Source organism: Aquila chrysaetos, chromosome 22 (assembly GCF_900496995.4).
Source record: "Aquila chrysaetos chrysaetos chromosome 22, bAquChr1.4, whole genome shotgun sequence".
In the NCBI taxonomy this organism is placed as follows: Eukaryota; Metazoa; Chordata; class Aves; order Accipitriformes; family Accipitridae; genus Aquila; species Aquila chrysaetos.
In genome coordinates, this window is record NC_044025.1 from 12,260,074 (window position 1) to 12,278,163 (window position 18,090).

An 18,090-nucleotide genomic window follows, 5' to 3' on the forward strand; every position below is an offset into this window, starting at 1 on the left:
GTAGGGTGCGGAAGGAGCACGCTGTGCCTGGGGATGATATGGGTCAGGCTTATTCCAGGAGGAAAACTCTTGCCCCATAGCACAGCAAGGGATCCTTGTTTGTTCCTGTCCTACCTGGTCACCGCTGCCTGCTGCCCCCTTCTTCCCACCAGTTCACGGACTGGGGGGGACTGTCTAGCTGCTCCCACAGGGCAAGGTGCTCTCTGGGGGGGGGATGCCAGCCCTGCCCTGGGCGACTGCAACCCGTGTCCTGGGGGCTTGTGCTGTGTGTGTCCAGGCTTTGTCCTAGCAGAGGGATGGGAAAGGGACAGCAGGGTATAGGACAGGGAGGCTCTTCCCAGGACAGAGCACACCCAAATAAATCAATCTTCTCACTTTCCCTCTGTGTTAAATAGATTTTTTTATACCAGTGATGACTTCTGCACAGGCTCAGTGCAGAAACATCCTGTTTCGGCAGTCTTAGTGTTGAGATGCTGGGGAAGGCAGAGCCTGGGAACAAACGCCAGCTGCTTAGCATCTCCCCATGGCCCAGCAGTCTCCAGGGCTTCTCTCCTTGCAGCAGGGCTGGGACAGCGGGTGTGAAGCAGACATGGAGAGCAGGGACAGCCCCGATGATTTCAAAACTGCCTCAATGTGGGAGGTAGTCTTGCCCTGGCATGGATGCTGAACTGGGTGTCCTGTGCATGGACATCTGGCACTCGTGGCTGCTGACATCCGCTGTGTCTAGCCCTCCTGCCATGTCACCCCTGCCTCTATCAGGACCCTGCCCCCTCCGAGGGGTGGATACGTGGACAGGGTACCAGGGAGTGTAGTGCCTGTGCTCCCCTTCTCCATCCTAGGCTGGCCTGTCTGGCACTAAGACCTCGACCCTTTTCTGCCCACCCTGTGCCCTCTAAGCCTGACCCAGTGCCGTGGGCCTGGGGAGGGCACCCCCATCCCGGCCCTGTTGGGGGCACACACTGACTCCCAACCCAGCTCCTCAGGCACCACTGCCTGCTGATGCAGGGCTCGACGCTGGAGGTGTCACGGCCCCGACGGGGCAGGGGAGAGGCTCTTCTGCAGCTCCTCCAAGGGCTCTTCAAGCACACCACCCTCCTGGGAAGAAACTTGGGCAGGCAAAGGCCTCTCCAGCAGTGTTTGGGGATGGAGCAAATGCCGTGTGCCAGAGCAGGGATCCTGTAGGGGAACAGAGAGGGGGTTCAACAGCTTTGCAGGGTGCAGGTAGGTCCCTGCCCCCCCCCCCTTTCCTGCTCCCCAGCATAAGGGATGCTGCATTAAGCACCCGCTGTGCTGGGAAGGGACTGTGGTGCGATGCTGCGAGGATGCTTTCAGCAGAGCACAGCTATATGCTGAGTGCTGACATTTGGGCAGAGCTGAGCAGGCTCACGTCACCCCAGGACTCATCATCCCACATCCCTCTGAGTGACATCACTTTGCTTGTGGCTTTCTCTGCCTGCTCTTCCCATCCGCTTGGGTCAGCCAGCAGTGGTGGGGGTGTTGTCTTTTCAAACAGCTTGATAAAAGTAGTTGTCCTGGGGTCAGCAGTGCTCTGTTCCTGGGTGGTCCTTCTCCCATGGCCCTTCTCCCTGCCACTGCACGTGGACTGGGGACTCTTTCAGATCAGGGACTCTTTCGGGTGGGTGCCCCATGCGAGGTGACATTTCCTGTCCCCACCCCCGTGGTGCAGAGAGGAAATCTGTGGCTACACCAGGACCTCAGAACTGCAAACCTCTCCCCCATACCAACTTTGCTTCATTCTGCTTATTAGATTAGCAGTCTTTCAGCGGATGGCTGGTATTTTGCTTTTACCTCACAGAAACTAAATGTGTTGTGGAACATACGTGCAACACAGAGGGAAAGCATGAAGCAGAAGAGCTGGAACTGGAGTCCCCTCCACCCCTGGTGTTGGGTAATGACAGCAGCAGGGATGACTCTGCCTTGTGGCTGCGCTGCTGGGGGATGAGCACCTCCCCTGCCCTAGGGAGGTTCACTGTGACCTGTTGTGCCCTCCAGGCTTGGGGTTTCATGCTGCTCCTTCCCACGGGACAGTGCTGGGGGCTGTGGCAATGCCACCCCGGGGAGCAGCCTCTGCGCTGCCACCTCCTCACTGAGCGATGCTTGTGCCTTGGCGTATCACGTCGAGGGACTTGCAGACCAGTGGGGCTTGATGGGGTCATGGGGACCTTGCTGCCCTGCCCTGCCACCTTGCTCTCCAAGCCTCTGGTTCTCCTCTGGTCTCTCTGCTGATGGGCAATGGCATTTCCAGGGTGATTTACAGGTAGTCCCTCCGAGAGGCGCAGGCTGATGCTGTGCCCCAGGGCGGGGGACCCCGCACTCTCCTGCAGCAGGCCCAGCTCTTTCCCAGCAGCACGTGTGGGCAGGCAGCGCCGGCTCTCACTGTTGCCATGACCTTGGCTAAGGTTAGCAGTGCTCAGTGTACAGCAGGGACAAGTGTACCTAGCTTCCAGCACGTGGGTGACTGTATTTTCTGCCCCCAGGGCACAGTCAATACAGGAGAGCCCAGGTTATCAGCACGCAGCATTGGAAAGAGAGCATGTGGAGGTCAGGGTGACCTTGCCTGGCCCTTCCTGAGACGGGCTGCACAAAGTGGCTCTCTGGAGCTGAGAGGCATCCCTGTGCATGGCAGCTATGTCCTCTAGCCCAGCATCATCGAGAGAGAGCAGCAATGCCCGGTGTACCATCAGCCCCTCACCCTGGGAGCCCTGCCAGCATCCCTGCGAAAGCTGCTGGCAATTTATGTGGAGCCGATGTAGGCTTGCATGAAAATGAAGCGTGCTGGAAATCCACGGTCTGAATGCAGCTGCCTCTGCAGCGTGTGGAGGGACAGGCAGGATGCAGGCTTCTTCCACGGCATCGCAGGGTGGTTGTGTAAACCCACACCTCCAGGGCAGCTGGGGGGTGCACAGCCCTGGGCTTTGGGCTGGTTTCGGAGAGCAAATGGAGAGAGGAGTGAGGATGCATCTCTGATGGTATCACCCTCTGCACCAAGTACCACTGGGAGGAGATGGCTGGACCGGGGAAAATGCAGCAGGTGCCACAGCAGGGAGAGCTGCCCCCTCCCCTCACTTGCACCCAGCAGCCCTGGCTCTGTACTCACCCTGCAGCCCTCGCCTCTGCCATTGAGTTTCTCCCTGAGGAAAATTGAGTGTTGTCCTTTCAGCCTCACAGGATTTTGGAAGAGGGCAGCCAGGAGTTGAAGGCTGGGAGTCCTGGGTCCTAGGGCAGCAGGCTGGCTGAGACTCATGGGAAAGCTCCAGTGCTGGAAAGGGTTAAATTGCACATGAACACAGAAAGAAAAGAGAGAAAAAGAAGAGATCAGTCAGTCAGTGCCAGCCTGGTCGAGCGCCTGCCTGGGAGCAGGTATGTTGTGACTGGGACAGTAATCCTTTCCTGTGGGAACTGGTTTCTCTCTGCCCACAGATTGCGGCCACAGTCCTGCCCCAAGCTGCCTTGAGCACAGCTGATGTGTGCAAGAGGGTGATCCAGAGCCACTTGCTCAGCTCCGGTGTTTTCTGCCTGATACCTCCCTGTTAGTGCTGAATGCTCCTTTTCTCAGGCTTTTAATCTCTCTGGACCGCAGGGACTGGTCTCACGACCTACAGCCGTGCCCGGTACTTGGCACACTCCTCTTCAGAGTCCTGTCCCACTGCAGTGAAGCAGGTTCCTGAGGTCCACCAGGTGTTGTGCATCCAAGTAGTGTTTTCCTATACTGGCTTTGTGTGAAGTGAGTTGCCTTGCCTCTCTGGTGCCTGGTAGGGAGACAGAAGCATCTGTCTTCCCTTGCATCCCTGCTTGGCCCTGCACTCTCCACCCCACCTGGTCCTCATCCATGGAAATGCCTCCAGCCCTTTAATGGCTGCGGTGCTCCTGTGGCCTTTTGACTTCCAAAGCAGCGATGACTCTGGCTCCCTGTCCCTGCTCCTGACTCCCCTGAGACTGGCTGCAGTTCTCCAGTATTCCCATTCTTGTTTGCTGGTCTTTTCTCTATGCCTCATGACAGGAAAGAACATTGTTATTAAGGGCAACGGTTCAAAATACTGCCGGTTGTGCTTTCCCCTGAATGACTCCATGGAGCCGCTCTGAGTAGAGCTCTTCTGAGCTCTGGTCCTTCTTATTTGGGCGGTTAGGAGTTTGTGGAGTGATTCATATTGGTCTTTTTCTGTTAATGTGGCCGGGGCAGATGACTGGGAAGACTACGCAAAAGGGAAGTGGGGAGAGGAACCAGCTCGGTTCGTGCTTGGGGTGAAATTGGCTGCCAGGCTTTGGTGTACAGGTAAATCCTGTGCCCACATATCTTGTGTGGTATTAGTTGAACTAGATCATCTGCCAACAGCAGATGTTTACATATCTGACTATGGAAAAAAGGGTTGGAAGGCACCCCACACGATCCTTGGTGCGTCATTTCTGTGCAAGTGAGCAGGCTAAGAAGAGAAGTAGAGAAAGTAAAACCTATAACTGATCATTTGGTGCTTGAGCAACTCTTATCTGATTGTGAGTAGAAACCACAGCGGTGGTGCTGTGTAGGTTGGGAAGGAGATATCTGGATTTAGAAAGGTCAGGAAACATCCCTGTGCTCGAGGCTTCCTCTCTTGCTTCCCCATGGTTCCTGTGTACCTGCACTGTTGTGGCACTGGTTGCCACTTGCCCTCCTCACTCCAACCTCCTGCACCCTTGGGAGCAAATCCAGCTGGGAGACTCATTGAGGTTGATTTTAGCGGTGGGGGAGCTTCACCCCACAGGGGTGAGCACAGTCTGGAGCCACGTGCCTGGTCCCTGCACTGGGGCTTTTGCCAAGCCCTGCTGGCACCAGGCACCCACATGCTGAGGGTTTGGGGACAAAGGTTGCCTGGCTGCCGCTGACCCCAGGGCTTTGGATACAACTCCTGTATCAGGATCAGGCCCTCTGGGGAACCAGGGGAATGACCTTGTCTACCCAGGAAAGCTGAGGGGGGGAAGCCAGGAAGACAGTGACCTTGACCTCTGCCTGGAGAACAGAAACCCACTTTTGTTCCCCTTTTCTTTCCCTCCATCTCATTATTCTCCCTTTGTGGTAAGGCGGTACTTTGAGACATCATTGACATTTCCCTTCTCCCTCTCGGCTGTGTAGAAAAGTCCCACTGGCCTGTTCCCCACCGCCAGCTCTCCCCAGCCAGCTGCAGAGCCACGACGTGTGAGTTCCTGATTTGCCCAGGAGCTGCACTTCTGTGTGAGTAAAACAGCACAGCTCTTTCTTCGTCTCTGATGTTTGCAGAAGCATCTCTACCATGCCAGGCACATGATCTCCTTATGTTTTTATATACAACCTGCAACCATGTTCAGCAAATGCTATACCTTTGCACTCTTTATTAGTTCCTTGGACTGAAAAGGCAGCCCCAGGAGCTGCGTTCTTGTATTTGTTTGCACTTACCTATCCCTCTGTGTCTCCTGGGGCAGACTCCCCTGCCCCAAGCTGCCCCTCTGCCTTGGGTAAAGTCAGATCTGAGCCCCAGGAGAGGCACGATGCCAGCTCAGCCTTTTGGATGGCTCTGCCCTTTGGTTCACCTCCCTACATTCTCCTTTCGGTGCCTTGAGACTGTGTTTCTGGGACAGGATCAAGGGCACGTGCCGCAGGAGAGCAGGAACGCCGCTTCTTTGCTGGCACGCTGGGAACGGGGAGTCGAAGGACTCCTTATCTATGGATGGAAAGTTTCTGGGCTGCTTATCAGGCACTACCTAGAAGTTAGATTAAAGTCTTGGGAGCAGCAGTTTGCACAGTGGCAGACAGCATGCTTCTGTGTTCTCCTTACGCTCAGGTGGGCAAATGCCTCTGAGCAAGGCAGTGAGTGGGTGGCCCAGCCCTGTGGGGATGTGGCTGCCCAGGGAGGGCACTGGTGTCACAGCCTAGCACAGAGCTTGCCTGGCTTGCACCCATCCTTCTCCCTCGCTGCACCCACACCCCTCTGAGGCCTGACCCCCATGACATGTTTGGGGTGACACTGAGGGAATTTTTGGCTCTAATTTTACATGGTTATTTGTATTTCTAAAAATATTTGCCAACCTAATTTTGGCTATTCTTGCTCCTTTCCAGAGATGGGAATGGAACTTGCTGTTGGCTGAATTCGCTGCTGATGCAAACAGACAGCCGAAATGCTGAGGGTGCGTGGCTCGGCTAGGAAGGGAAACTGCTGAGCTGTTCTGCAGGGAGCTGGGGACCCAGATCTCGGCTCCTGCAGGGACTCGCAGCCTGACTGCAGGTTGCCTGACTCTGTGCCCCAGGGCTAACACCCTGTTGCCCACCCTGTGACAGGCGGTCACCTTTCCCGAGTCCCGCGCAGCTCTGCTGTGTGCCTAGGCTTTGCTGGCTGCCTGCCACCGGAGAGCGGGACACGGCTGGCTTTTGGGAGCAGCCGCAGCTAATGGCTGCACCCTGTTCTGTACAGCAAATTCTGATGGCAACACTGTCCCCGTTACCCAGCAGAGCCAGGGACCTTTCGTGCTCCCTGTGAACAGGTGGCGATTGCAGGGGTGGCTAGTCACATGTGAAGCTGGAGTAGCTGGACCTGTGCTGCCAGCATGGAGGGATGAGAGCTGGGTCCTGCTGGTGGTGATGAATTTCTGAGTGCCTGCAAAGAGCAAGAGTTGCCTGGGCAAGGATCTCCTGCTGGGGCATTGGCAGTTCATGGACAACGTAGTGTCCCCACCTCTGTCTTCCTCTCTGGGGATGGACCTACCATCAAAGCCCCTCATGTAAGAAGGCTCTTACCTCTTGAGTGCTCCATCGGTCAGCAAGATCCCCTTCCCATTCTTCATCTCCAGTTTCAGGGGTTTGCCCTCCTGCCTGCCTTGGCCCTGCCTGCACCTCCTGCCCCTGGACTGGGCCTTCTGGAGGCGAGGCAGGTGGGAGCTCCTGGGGCCCCCAGTTCTCCAGCAGTGCAGCAAGTGCTGGTATGCCACCCGGAAATCTCTGTTGAGCGTCCCGTAGAGGATGGGGTTCAGGGCTGAGTTGGCATAGCCCAGCCAGAGGACAATGGACATGGGTGTGCCTTTCACCCTGCTGTCCCCCCACATCCCCCGGTACGTGAACACTGTGAAATAGGGGAACCAGCACACGATGAACGCTCCCAACACCACCGCCAGCGTCACGGTGGCTTTGTGCTCTTTCACCATGGGTGGCATGGGGGTGTTGCTGCTGCAGCACCACGTGTGGTTTATCCTCTTGGCTTGCTCCCTTGCTATCTTGAATATCCGGTAGTAGGTGATGCACATGAGGACCAAAGGGATGTAGAAGGTGAGCAAAGCATCCACTAGCCCGTACACAGGGTTCACCTCCAGCGTGCACTCCTTGTTGCAGTTAGGGACTGTGTTTTGGACCGCTGTCCCATTGGTGTTCCAGCCCAGGTGGATGGGTAGGAAGGAGACCATCAGTGAAACGGTCCAAATAACAACCAAACCCACAGTCACCCTGGAGGGAGTGACCAGCTGGCTGTAGCGGAGTGGGGTCGTGACAGCAAAGTAGCGGTCCAGGCTGATCATGAAGAGGTTGAGGATGGAAGCCGTGCACAGCATGACATCCAGGCTGGTGTAGATGTTGCACAAAGTGCTGCCAAAGGGCCACTCTTTGGTGAGTTCGTAGAAGGCGGAGAATGGCAGCACCAGGAGGCCCAGCAGCAGGTCAGTGATGGCCAAGGAGACAATGAAGCAGTTTGTCAAGCTGCGGAGCCGGCGGTCAAGGGTGACGGCCAGGCAGACGATGATGTTACCGCACAGAGTGATCACGATGAGGATGGTGAGGCAGGACCCGACCAGCAGCTGCAGGGGGAAGTCCATCCTTTTTTGAGAGCTTGTATAGTTGTAACACGGATCCATAGTGGAGTCGCATGGATGGAGCAGTCCTGCTCACACTGGCTCCAAAGCTACTTGGAGTGAGCCTCTAACAGGCAGCCCTAGAGCCCTTTCCAAAGCAACCTTGGGCCTACAGTGACCTTGGAGAACATTGCAGAGACACTTCATGTGTTCAGCCTTGTATGCTAGGAATGACACGGTCTAGGGAAAGATGTGGCCCTGCAACTTGCTTGTGCCCCTTGGCTTCACCTGGGAGCTCAGTGCTGGAGCCGATCCCCCACGGCAGCTGCTGGTGGGTCTCAACTGTTCCCTTTTCCTCTCCTGCCTTCTCTTTTCCTCTGAGTGACCATGGCGACAGGTCCTGTGAGGTCTCACGTGCTTTGCATATTTGGCTGGTGACAGTGGTCAGCAGGGACAGAAGTTTGCCACCTCCCAAGGACAACCTGCAAAGAAAGCACCAATTCAAGAGCTGCAGTGGGCAAAGGTCCTTTGAGCTGCCCCTCAAGGCCCCCAGAAACAGGGTGTCTGCACCTCCCTGGATGCTCCAGCCCACTTAAACCTGAATTGGAAAGTCCCTTTACAGCCAGGCACACATGTCCTTGCCAGCCGTCCTTTCCCAGCCCCAGGGGTGCCCATCTAACATAGGGTTGAGAGAAGTGCAGGGATTTTAAAGGCACTGAATTCCTACAGGCTTACGATAAAAATGAGTACTGGGAGGATATGAGGAAAGTTTTCCTGAGAAAGCTGTGTGCTGTTCTTGTGCAATCTAGCGAAATTAGCACTACGTAATTTCTGAAGCTTAGCTGTGACCGTAAGTCTCCTTAAACTTTGCCTTTGTATCTGCACTTTGCAGCCACCCGTGCCTTGTGTTGGTCCCTGCTGTCAGCAACTACGCTGGCTTCTGCGGCCCAGAGGGGAAATGCTTGCTCTGCTCAGGGCCCTGGGAGAAAAAAGGAACCCATTTGTCAGTGGTGTGATGTCCTGGGGAGGAGGTGGCTGGAAAGGGCTCTGACAGCTTCATCGGTCCCATTCCCAGCAGCTGAAGGGTAGCATGCAGGTTTGTTTTTCAGGGAGAGTTTGGATGGAGCTGCTTCTGCTGTGGGACAGGGACACAGAGTGGAGAACATCCCTTGTAGAATTACTTTTTTATGACTGTTTTCTGTCGGGATGTAAATAACAAAAAGCTATATTTTGCAAGGGCAGAAACAATACAGCAAACCCCTCTAACCTCCAAAAGAGCTTTTAGCTGCTGATTATGGTGGTCTCCAGAACCATGCTGCTACTAGATTCAAAGGGGCCTCGGTTCCTGTGTGATTGCGAGCAACACCCATGTTGGGAAGGTGCCTAAAGGGAAACTGAGGCACTGCAGGGACAAGAGAGGGAGGGGGCTGGGAGCAGGCTGAGGAGCCCAACTGCCTGTGCTGGGCCCCCCATGGTGCCGCAGCTGGGGTCTCCCTCCGTATGCTTCCCGGGTGAGGTGATGGGTCTCCCTGTCCTCCCTGATGTGCTGGTGGGGGAGAGCGGCACCGGTCCCCGTGGATGGTGCAGGACCCCGCTCCCCAGGCTCTCCCCAGCCTGTGGAGTGGCGGTGAAGCCCTCCCTTGTGGTGCACAGCCTTGTGCAGGAAGGTAGAGCTGATTCTCCACAGGGTGCAACAGGCTGCAGGGATGGAGCAAACAGAAGAAACTCCAGGAAAGGAAAAGGTCCAGCCTTGGCAGAGGACAGAGGTGAGATTTTAAAGCTAAACTCGCCCTGTAAGAACAGGATAATGATGTGGAGCAGGCTGAAATACTGTTCAGATGATTTATGTCTTTGATTCAAGGTTAAAGGCATGGGGGCCAAGGGAAGGAGTATACCAGGGAGAGAGTATACCAGGGAGACTGCATGAGTAAATAACCACTGATTGCCAGGAGCTGTACGGTGGAGAGATGGGGACTGGACCAGTGAGATTAGAGATGATACCTGCAGCTTCTAAGGGAATTGAAAGTGAATGTCAAGTGATGAACCGGCCCGTGGGAAGCTGTCTGCTGAGCAGAGCAAACTCATTGCCAGACAGGGGGTCCTCTGAATTTGGGTGTTGGGATTAAGGCTGTCGGGAGAGGGATGCGACGCTTTCAGCCGCAGCAGCAGCATGCGGAGTGGTTCCTTACCTCCTGCTGCAGCGCAGGCTCTTGCCATGGAAAGCTCTTTGTTCGCGCACAAAAGGAGTGTGGAACAAGCTGAGCGCTGCCTGCCCGCTGACGGCAATGACAAGAACAGGTTGTTCTCGGAGAAGGGTATTTCCAAGTGAAAGGGATGTTTTTTCATTGCTCCCAACATGTGGAAATGGCAGGATAAATTATAGGGGGAGTAGCACACTTAGAAAACGCCGTGGGTGGATTGCAGCCTCCTACGTGGCTGCTTCACCACACATCAACAACCTGCTCCTGCCACCAGCTCCCGCAGCTCAGCTCGGGCTCTGCTGGCGGGTCCCAGCTCCGGGTGCGTCGGCACGCTCGGCACCTGCCGTGGTGAAGGCAGCGCCGTGGGGCAACCCCCGGCGCAGCCCTGTGCTGCAGACCTGGCCAGAAGTGGTTTTGTTTCTTATTGCTTTTTCTAATTAGCTCAGGGCAAGAAATGAGGACTATTTTTTTTTTTTTTTTCCACCCTCAGGCAGGGAGTAGAAATTATTTCCAAGTGAGATACAGAGCCACTGGGCTGAGCTGTGGAAGGAAGGAGCAGCGGTCCCCATCCCTGCAGAGGTGCCCAGGTAGAGTTGGGCTCTCGGCAGCTCTCAAAGCCCCGGCACGGGCGCCCTCCCCGCACACATGGGCTGCGGGGCTCAGCTGCCTGCAAACCCTTGGGACTTTGTTCCCCCACAGGACGGGGCAGGACCTGCTGCCTGCCAGTTTGGACGTGGGATGTTGCAACCCTAACTGTGTGAGAGACTTTCCCGTATCCCTCGGCCAAATTATCTCATGGAAACTTTCCCCCAAGTGATCACAGCTTCCGGACGTGGCTTTGCAGGACAAACAGCCTGGAGGGCTGGTGTAGATGGGGGGGCTGCGGGGTCTGCCCTCTGCCATCAAAGCAAAGTTCCCAGGGCAAAGAGTCCCAGAGAGCTTGGGGCTCTCTCCTGGAGCATCGGCCCTCTGGGACTCCACATCTGCCCCTGGTTTTCTGCCCAGGTCACTCGTGGCCACCTTTAATAGCAGGTCCTGTGTCCTCCGCTCCTGTTGTGTTTTGGCAGATCGAGTTCATTTCCTCCTTGATGTATGTTTCCCAGCTGTTTCCCATGGCAGCCTTTCTAGCAATAGCCTGAATAAATGATACCCTTCCAGCTCTGTCTCAACAGGCAGCTTTTACGTTTACCTGATTATCCTCATTATGACAGCCTGGACCTGTTCCTTGTTCAAAATCACCCTCCTGATAGTGAGGGACCAGAGTAGGGCATCCCTTCTGGGTCATCCTTCTAGTGCCTTTTCTAGTGGTGCTGGTGCTCTGATGGACACTAGCTCTGCTGTGAAGACGTGTCAGGTTGCATTTGTTTTGTTGCAGTCATCCTGGGGTTCCCTAAAAGCCAGATATTTTTCCTATGGTGTTTTCAGCTGTTTAGAATAGCAATTTTTGCTGTTAGTCCCTAAGCATATGACATTGTGCCCGCCTGTTGTGTTTCTGTTGATCTTTGGATCCTCTGGTTCTTCTCCTGTAGTACTTAGTCCCTTGTCCAGTTCAAAACTTCTCCCAAGGTTCTCACGAGTACATTTCCTTAGAGAAACTCTCGTTTTCTTAGCCAAGATCACTAAAGAAAACCATTAGATAAAATTTATCTCTAGGCTGATCTTTAAGGAAATCTATTAATAGCCTTCTCCGGAGCATTAATGATCCTTCCATTGTAATGTATTATCATCTCCCCATTAGCCTCCTTACAATTCTCATAGTAATTCCTGCCTTCTCCTGCCTGAACAGATATTTTCTGCTCTGTTGCAACCCATGTTACATTTGATCCGCTGTGTTCCCATTTAAAATGGTAATTATCTCCCCTGGGGAAGGGGCTGTGGTTTATCCATGGGAAATTTCTGTTGCATTTTACCCTTTTATTCCTCCTCCCCATCTTTCAGCATCCTTTCCTTCAGCATCGTTTATTCCAGCACTTTGTGCACTTTTGCAGCAAGACTAATGGGATGCAGCGCCTGCTCTGGCAGTGTAGGTAATACATTTGCTGCTATCCGTTCATGTGCTTCTGGCATAATAGGTTTGTTTAGAACCTGTTAAAAGCCTAGGTACATCGGCACCACGAACGGATAGGTTACATGGGCAGAAAGGAGCACTCAGCAAGCGCCTGAACGTGGCTGCCTGTCTTTGGGAAGTGTTTACCGCTACCTGAAAGGGCACTGGCAGCGATGGTTGGGGGCTCAGGAGAAACTCCACATGAAGCATTTTAGCTCTGTCCTGGGGACAGGACAGCTCTGCTCTCAGGAAGACCTGAAATGTCACTCTGCCCCCTGCCTTAGCTTTTTTCCGAGCAAAGTGCCAGCAGAAGTCACTTAGAAGCAAAGCAAATTCCCTGGCCCTGCAGAGCTTGCAGCAGAGCGTCACGGCTTTTTGTAAAATTATGTTCGAGTGCTTCCAGAGATCAAACATCTGGGGATGCTGTGAGAGCTACTTCAGCCAAGGCTGTGAGATGGGCAGGAGTGTGGGGATTTCTACTGGTCTGAAAGAGGATGTTTGAAGTTTGGTGGGGAGCAGGCAGGGCTGGGAGCTGCAGGGACCCTGGCAAAGGGCTGTTTCGATACTCTGCCAGAGCCATGAGCCTGCCTCACAACGGGACAAGACCAAATTTGCCAGAGTTGGGGCTTGAAGGTAATGTGAGAGGGAACAAATGTGAGAGTGGTGCAGAAACTAGCTTGACCTACTGCCTGGGGAGGGCTTTGGTGAGGTTATGGGGTTGTTTCTAGTTTATAAACAGCCTTTCTGGAAGGGCTTTGCTCCTCCTCCCCACGCGTCCCATGCAGTGCTGCACCCCATAGCATCCCCCAGCATGCCTCTGCCCCTGCGCTCAGTAAGCCCCATTGATGGAGCTCTTGCTCCCTTGTTTCCATCTCTTCCTTGCAAACGCTTGTCTCCCCTCCGCTCCCTGGGGCAGGGCTGTCGGGTGTGCTGCTCGTGGGTGCTCACCCATACAAGGTGCCCTGTGCCTGCATTCAGGTGAGTAGACACAGCTCAGAGGTGCACACAGATGGTTGCAGTCTCATTTTTGCAGAGCCCTTTGCAACTTCTCTGTGCCTCTGGGGCTGTGGGGGGACACCGAGGTCCTGCCCAGCTGCATCTCCAGACACTTTTGTCCCTGCTCCTTGCTCTCCTCTGGAGTGTGGTGCTCTTTCTGCCCCATCCCAGCCTGAACCCTGGCTGATACACAGCAGCAATTATTGCCTCTGGCGTGAGCAGAGCTCTGTGGGTAAGAGGGAGTTTGGGTCCCCTGAAAGCAGAAAACCCCCAAAGGTATGCAGAAACCAGCAAAGCAGTCAGCATTTTGAAAGTTCGCTCTGCAGAGGGTGCCTGGGAAAGGTGAAACTGAAAACAGAGGTGCCGGGTTTGTGGGTGTACTTGTAGCTGCATGAGTTCCCGGCAGAAGTCCCAGGGTTCAGCCTCCTGCCGAAACCTACTCTGGCCGGGGGACAGCAGGCACTGCATACCCCTGGGGGCTACCCGCTGCTCCTGTGCCAGTGCTACAGCCCAGCTTGGGGGTACCCAGCCCTAGGGGTACCCTGCTCCACAGAGTCAACCGTGTCCCTGGACGGGGTAACCCCTTGCTCCAGCAGACACCCACCAACTGCCGGGGTACGGAGGGCTCGATGGAGGGGCTGGGGTGCTCAGGGAAAGAGCTTGGGTAGCTCAGTGCAAGAAGTTGGTTTAGCAGCAAACCTCGTGGGGAGGCTGCTTGGGCAGAGATGCTTCACATTCATAGATGCTTGGGCAGGGCTCTGCCTCTGTGCTCCGGGCACACTCTACCCACGTCCTCCCTCTGATCCTGATGTTCCTGGCTCCGGTGGTCCCCACCGGCAGCAGCCAGCGAAAGTCCCCAAATTGGCCTCTGCTCCAGGAACAGCGCAAGGGTCTGATGAGCAACACCCTCTTGCTCTGACCTGAGTGGCCCATGGCAGGGTGCTTACCACACCCCGACTTCAGCAAGGACCCACCAAAGCCCTCTGAGATCTCACCTAGAAAGTGATTTACAAGCATAACAACCAAGAAAAGTAAGGCAAAAGCTTTACCTGGGAAAGGTGCTGCTTTCCCACAGCCCCTGAGCAGGTGGGAGCCCTCGGTGGCTGTGTTGCCTCCAACTTTTCCCCTGGTGTGCGCAGCTCAGTTTGTGAAGGCAGAGACGCGTGCTGCGAGCGGCAGCTGCCTCCCTCTCCTTCCTCTCATACCAATATCCAGGCAGCGCGGTGACTGCAACATGAGTCAGACCACAAGTGGGTGGGATCAGGGCTGCGAACACAGACACCGAGGTTATCATCCGGCAAATTTGAAATGCTGAAAGTGAGCCGTACTCCGGGCACACGGTGTGTTGGGCTCCACCGAGCTGTGCCAGGCACAGAGAGGGGTGGGGGGTGCCGGCTGCCTCCTGTTGCTGCATCCTTGCGTGCTACCGTCACCTTCCTCGCTAATGTTAAGGTTTCAGGGCCCTTGCTGCTTGCTTGCTATGTGCAAAGCCTCCCTCCAGAGTGGCTCTCTGCTGCAGGCACGCATTTTGCCTGCTGCTGGCAGACCTGATGCCATCACTTGCCCCAAGCGCAAACCTGGCTTTGCAATTGGCATGAGCCCCCTGAAAATAAGCACTGCTGAGCCTGGAGCTGGGCCATCCGAGATGGCTCAGAGGCTGCAGGGGGGATCGAGGCTCTTGGGTTGCACTGGGGGCAGATAAGGAAAAAGTGGGGCATAGCTGCAAAGCAGGAGGAGGAAACTGGAGCCCAGCCGACGCTGGGGTGCAAATTTGCTCCTTGTGCAACTCAAGGCGGCAGGAGGAGCCCACGCTGATGTGCTGGGGGTTCTGCACCATGGCAGGGAGAGGCTTCACATGCTCCAGGTCAGTGGCAGGGATGCTCCGGGCTGGGCATCTTTCCTGCAAGGCTGCACTTGCCTCTGCTGAAAATTGTCCTCTGAATGTGCGATGGCAGGGACGAACCACACCAAATGACAAACAGGCAGTGACAGCCTTTCGTGTCTCTCAAATCTTTCATCTGTGGGTTTCAAAGCACTGTGTGAATACCAACTGCCAGGCCAGCTGTGCAAGGACCTGTTTCCACATTTAGCTCTCCCTCTCTAGCTGAGCAGGTCCTGGGCTGTCAGCAGAGCTCCAGCAAACCTTGGCCCACCCCTGGCTTCACATGGTCCTGGGGAGAGCAGCACCGGCAGCGATGCACCATGAGTGAGGTGCTTCAGTCCCCACCAGCCACTTCTGAGCCCCCTAAGCAAATAGCTAGGGACTGATTTATTACAGTCTGGATGTGGCCCTGGGTTCCCCAAGCTGGAAGGAGGCGGATCCTGCTGCTCCCCCAGACAGGCTGAGCTCCCTGAACGCCCTGTGCTGGGAACGGAGAGCACGCCCCAGCCTCCATCTCTGCCAAATGGGGATGCTGGCAGCACTGGCACACAGACCAAAATGCCTTTCATGTGTCTATCTCTACAGACCAAAGCACAGATCTATCTTTAATAAGCTTATGATCTGCTGGAGCTGGAGTTTTCCCGCTGAGCAGCAGCCCTGTGATGTGTCTGGGCAGCAAAGCCATGGACTGGCTGCCGGGAGATTCTCAAGTGACTGGTGTGTGCAGCGTGGGGCTGCGGAGGGGTCCCTTCTGCAAAACAAGATTCAAATCTGCTCAGGAATGTCTGCGTCAGCTAAAGTCACTGGGGTGTTGATTTATTCCAGGGCCTCTTGCTTGGCTCTGCTCTAGGAGGGACCTTTTGTCTGGAAGTCTCAGAATGCAAAGCTCCATGTAGGTATAAAGGGCTCTGGTTATCGGGGCAGGATCCCCTCTCCAGCCCCCTTGCCCTAATCCCTCCCAATAAAAGGTCCCTGCTGCCCGGGGGGCAGGAGAGCCCCACAGGGCAGGCTCTGAGCTCAGCGTGCTCCATCTTCCCAGCGCCTCTGGAGAGCTTCAAGGGTTCAGACTCTCACCTGCCTTCATCAGATCCTGGGGGCAGCCAGCAGAGAGTAATGGTTGCACTGTCCCCCCACTACGCTGCCTCCCCCAGCCGCTGGGACCGGCACCCCGATCCACCCCACCCAGCACCCACAGACCGGGCTGGTGGCTGGAGCTGGGGCTGGGCTGCTGTGCCTGTCCCCAGGGCTGGATCCCTCGGTCCCAGCTCTGCAGAAGGACGCTGCATGCAGGGTGCTGGGGGTGCAGTGGTGGAGCGGCCTCAAGCTTGCAGGGACGTCTGGGTCATGGGGAATCCCACCGCTTCTGCAAACCCCTGATCGCAGGAGATCTTCGAAATCAAACCTTGTGCAATGGCTGGGTGACTGTAGCTTCCGAGAGGCTGTATGGGCAGGTATGCTAGATCTGAGTTAATTGGAGAGCGTAGCACTGGAGGTGTGAGAAGTACAGCCTGCGTGGACCATGCAGCAAGCTGCAGGGAAGCAGCGGGACCTAGACCCAAAAGGAGCTGCGCAGGGGCATTCCCGCTGGCATGGGCTGCTGTGCACTGTGCATCTGCAGAAGCAACCTGGGAAGTGGGAGATGTAATTCCTGCAGAGGCTGTGGCTGGAAAACATCAGTGGTGGCAAGCTCTGATAAGGAACGAGGTACTTGACACCCATCAGACCCGACTGCTGACCCACCACATCTGCCCAGGCAGCACGGCCATCTCAGCCAGGCTCACCGGGCTGCACGGAGCAGGCAGCAATCCAGAGACACTCATAAACTGGGACATTTACCAAGTGGGCTGTGCTGAGCCATGGGGTGAGTAATGAGTCAGGAAATGGCAAGAAGAGGTCTTCCAATGTCATCTCTGTGTGTGTGTGTGTAAAGCAGCAGTTATTAAAGGCTACAGCAATGCTGGGAGCTGGGAAAGTGCAAGAGAAGCCAGGGAAAGTCTGGGACTCCAGGAATAGGGATGCGAGATTTGGCAAACATGGGAGCTCCTGAAAAGCCCCAGATGGTGAAGTTATGCCTTGAAGGTGGCAGCCAACCTGGGAGCTCACATATGGCAGCTCAGCTCTGAGAAGGGCTTGGAGGTGCAGCTCTGTGCTGCTCTCCCCAGCTGGGTTGGGTTTGGAAAAGCCAAAGGAGGAGAGGGAAGAGGAGTAGGAAACACCTAGAAAACACAGCGTCTGTGTGCAGAGCAGCTCCCCAGGCAGTGCAGGCTGAGAGGAGCCAGCGGGGTGTCCTGTTGGGTTTCAGAGACATTTATGTGAACTCTGGCAGAAGATCCTGGGTTAGGGAAATGGGACTTACTGAGTTGTTTCCTCTGGAAAAATCAAACCTAAAAAGCCATGGAAAGGTGCTGACCCTGCCACAGACTGCTGCTCTTCCTGGCTACATGGGAGAGGCCAGTACATAACTTGAATCATCTGAACACTTTGATTTCCAGTGGATTATATACATGGTGAAAATAAAAGACAGAGACCTCCCTGATGTGTTAATATGCTTTTTTCTTTTTTTAAACAAATACTTTCCAGTGAAATCCTGCCCAGGACAAAATGGTAAATTATGACAGAAATCTCTGATATTCCCTACTGGGGGCTGTGTAAGCCAGAGCATGTTTGTGGGAAATAAATACTGCAAGGAAAGGACATGTACAACAGCTGCCCTGAGTCCGGCACGGGGGCCGGTGGCTGTGCAAGGAACTGCTCCTGCCTGCAGACCAGGCAGCTCCCCATGGCGGTGGGAGAACCTCGCTGGGCTGTGGCTGAGCTCCAGAGTGACATCCTGCTTGCTGATACATTTTTGGCATACCATAAATCCTGGATGTTCCAGGAATATCTCTGTCCAAAGGCACCTTTCCTGGACCGGGACACATATACTGGAGAAGAAAAGGATGCTCGGGCCTTTCCCACCCCCTTGGTTGCTGCAATGCTGATCCCAAGGAGGCTTAGCAGGATTCCATCTGCTGTGATATAGTGTCAGACTATAGGCACAGTCTGTGATATATTTCTTAAGCTTCTCTTAGTGCAGAGAGAGGATGTTAGAGGTTTATTTCCAGGTTGCTGGTCTATTTGTGTTACACAAAGCTCTCCAAGCTCTAATGAGAACTGGTGGG

At 55.1% G+C, this 18,090-nt stretch overlaps 1 protein-coding gene across 1 annotated transcript; it reads right to left on the minus strand.

Annotated features, from left to right (window-relative positions):
- Positions 1–316: 316 nt before the first annotated feature.
- Positions 317–14,256, minus strand: HRH2 (histamine receptor H2). Its single transcript, XM_029998522.2, has 4 exons — positions 14,097–14,256; positions 6,764–8,285; positions 3,119–3,280; positions 317–1,176 (listed from the first exon to the last, which is right to left on the minus strand). The coding sequence occupies exons 2-3, from the start codon at positions 7,864–7,866 to the stop codon at positions 3,262–3,264; spliced, it is 1,122 nt and encodes a 373-aa protein (XP_029854382.1). The 5' UTR covers positions 7,867–8,285; positions 14,097–14,256; the 3' UTR covers positions 317–1,176; positions 3,119–3,261.
- Positions 14,257–18,090: the final 3,834 nt, after the last annotated feature.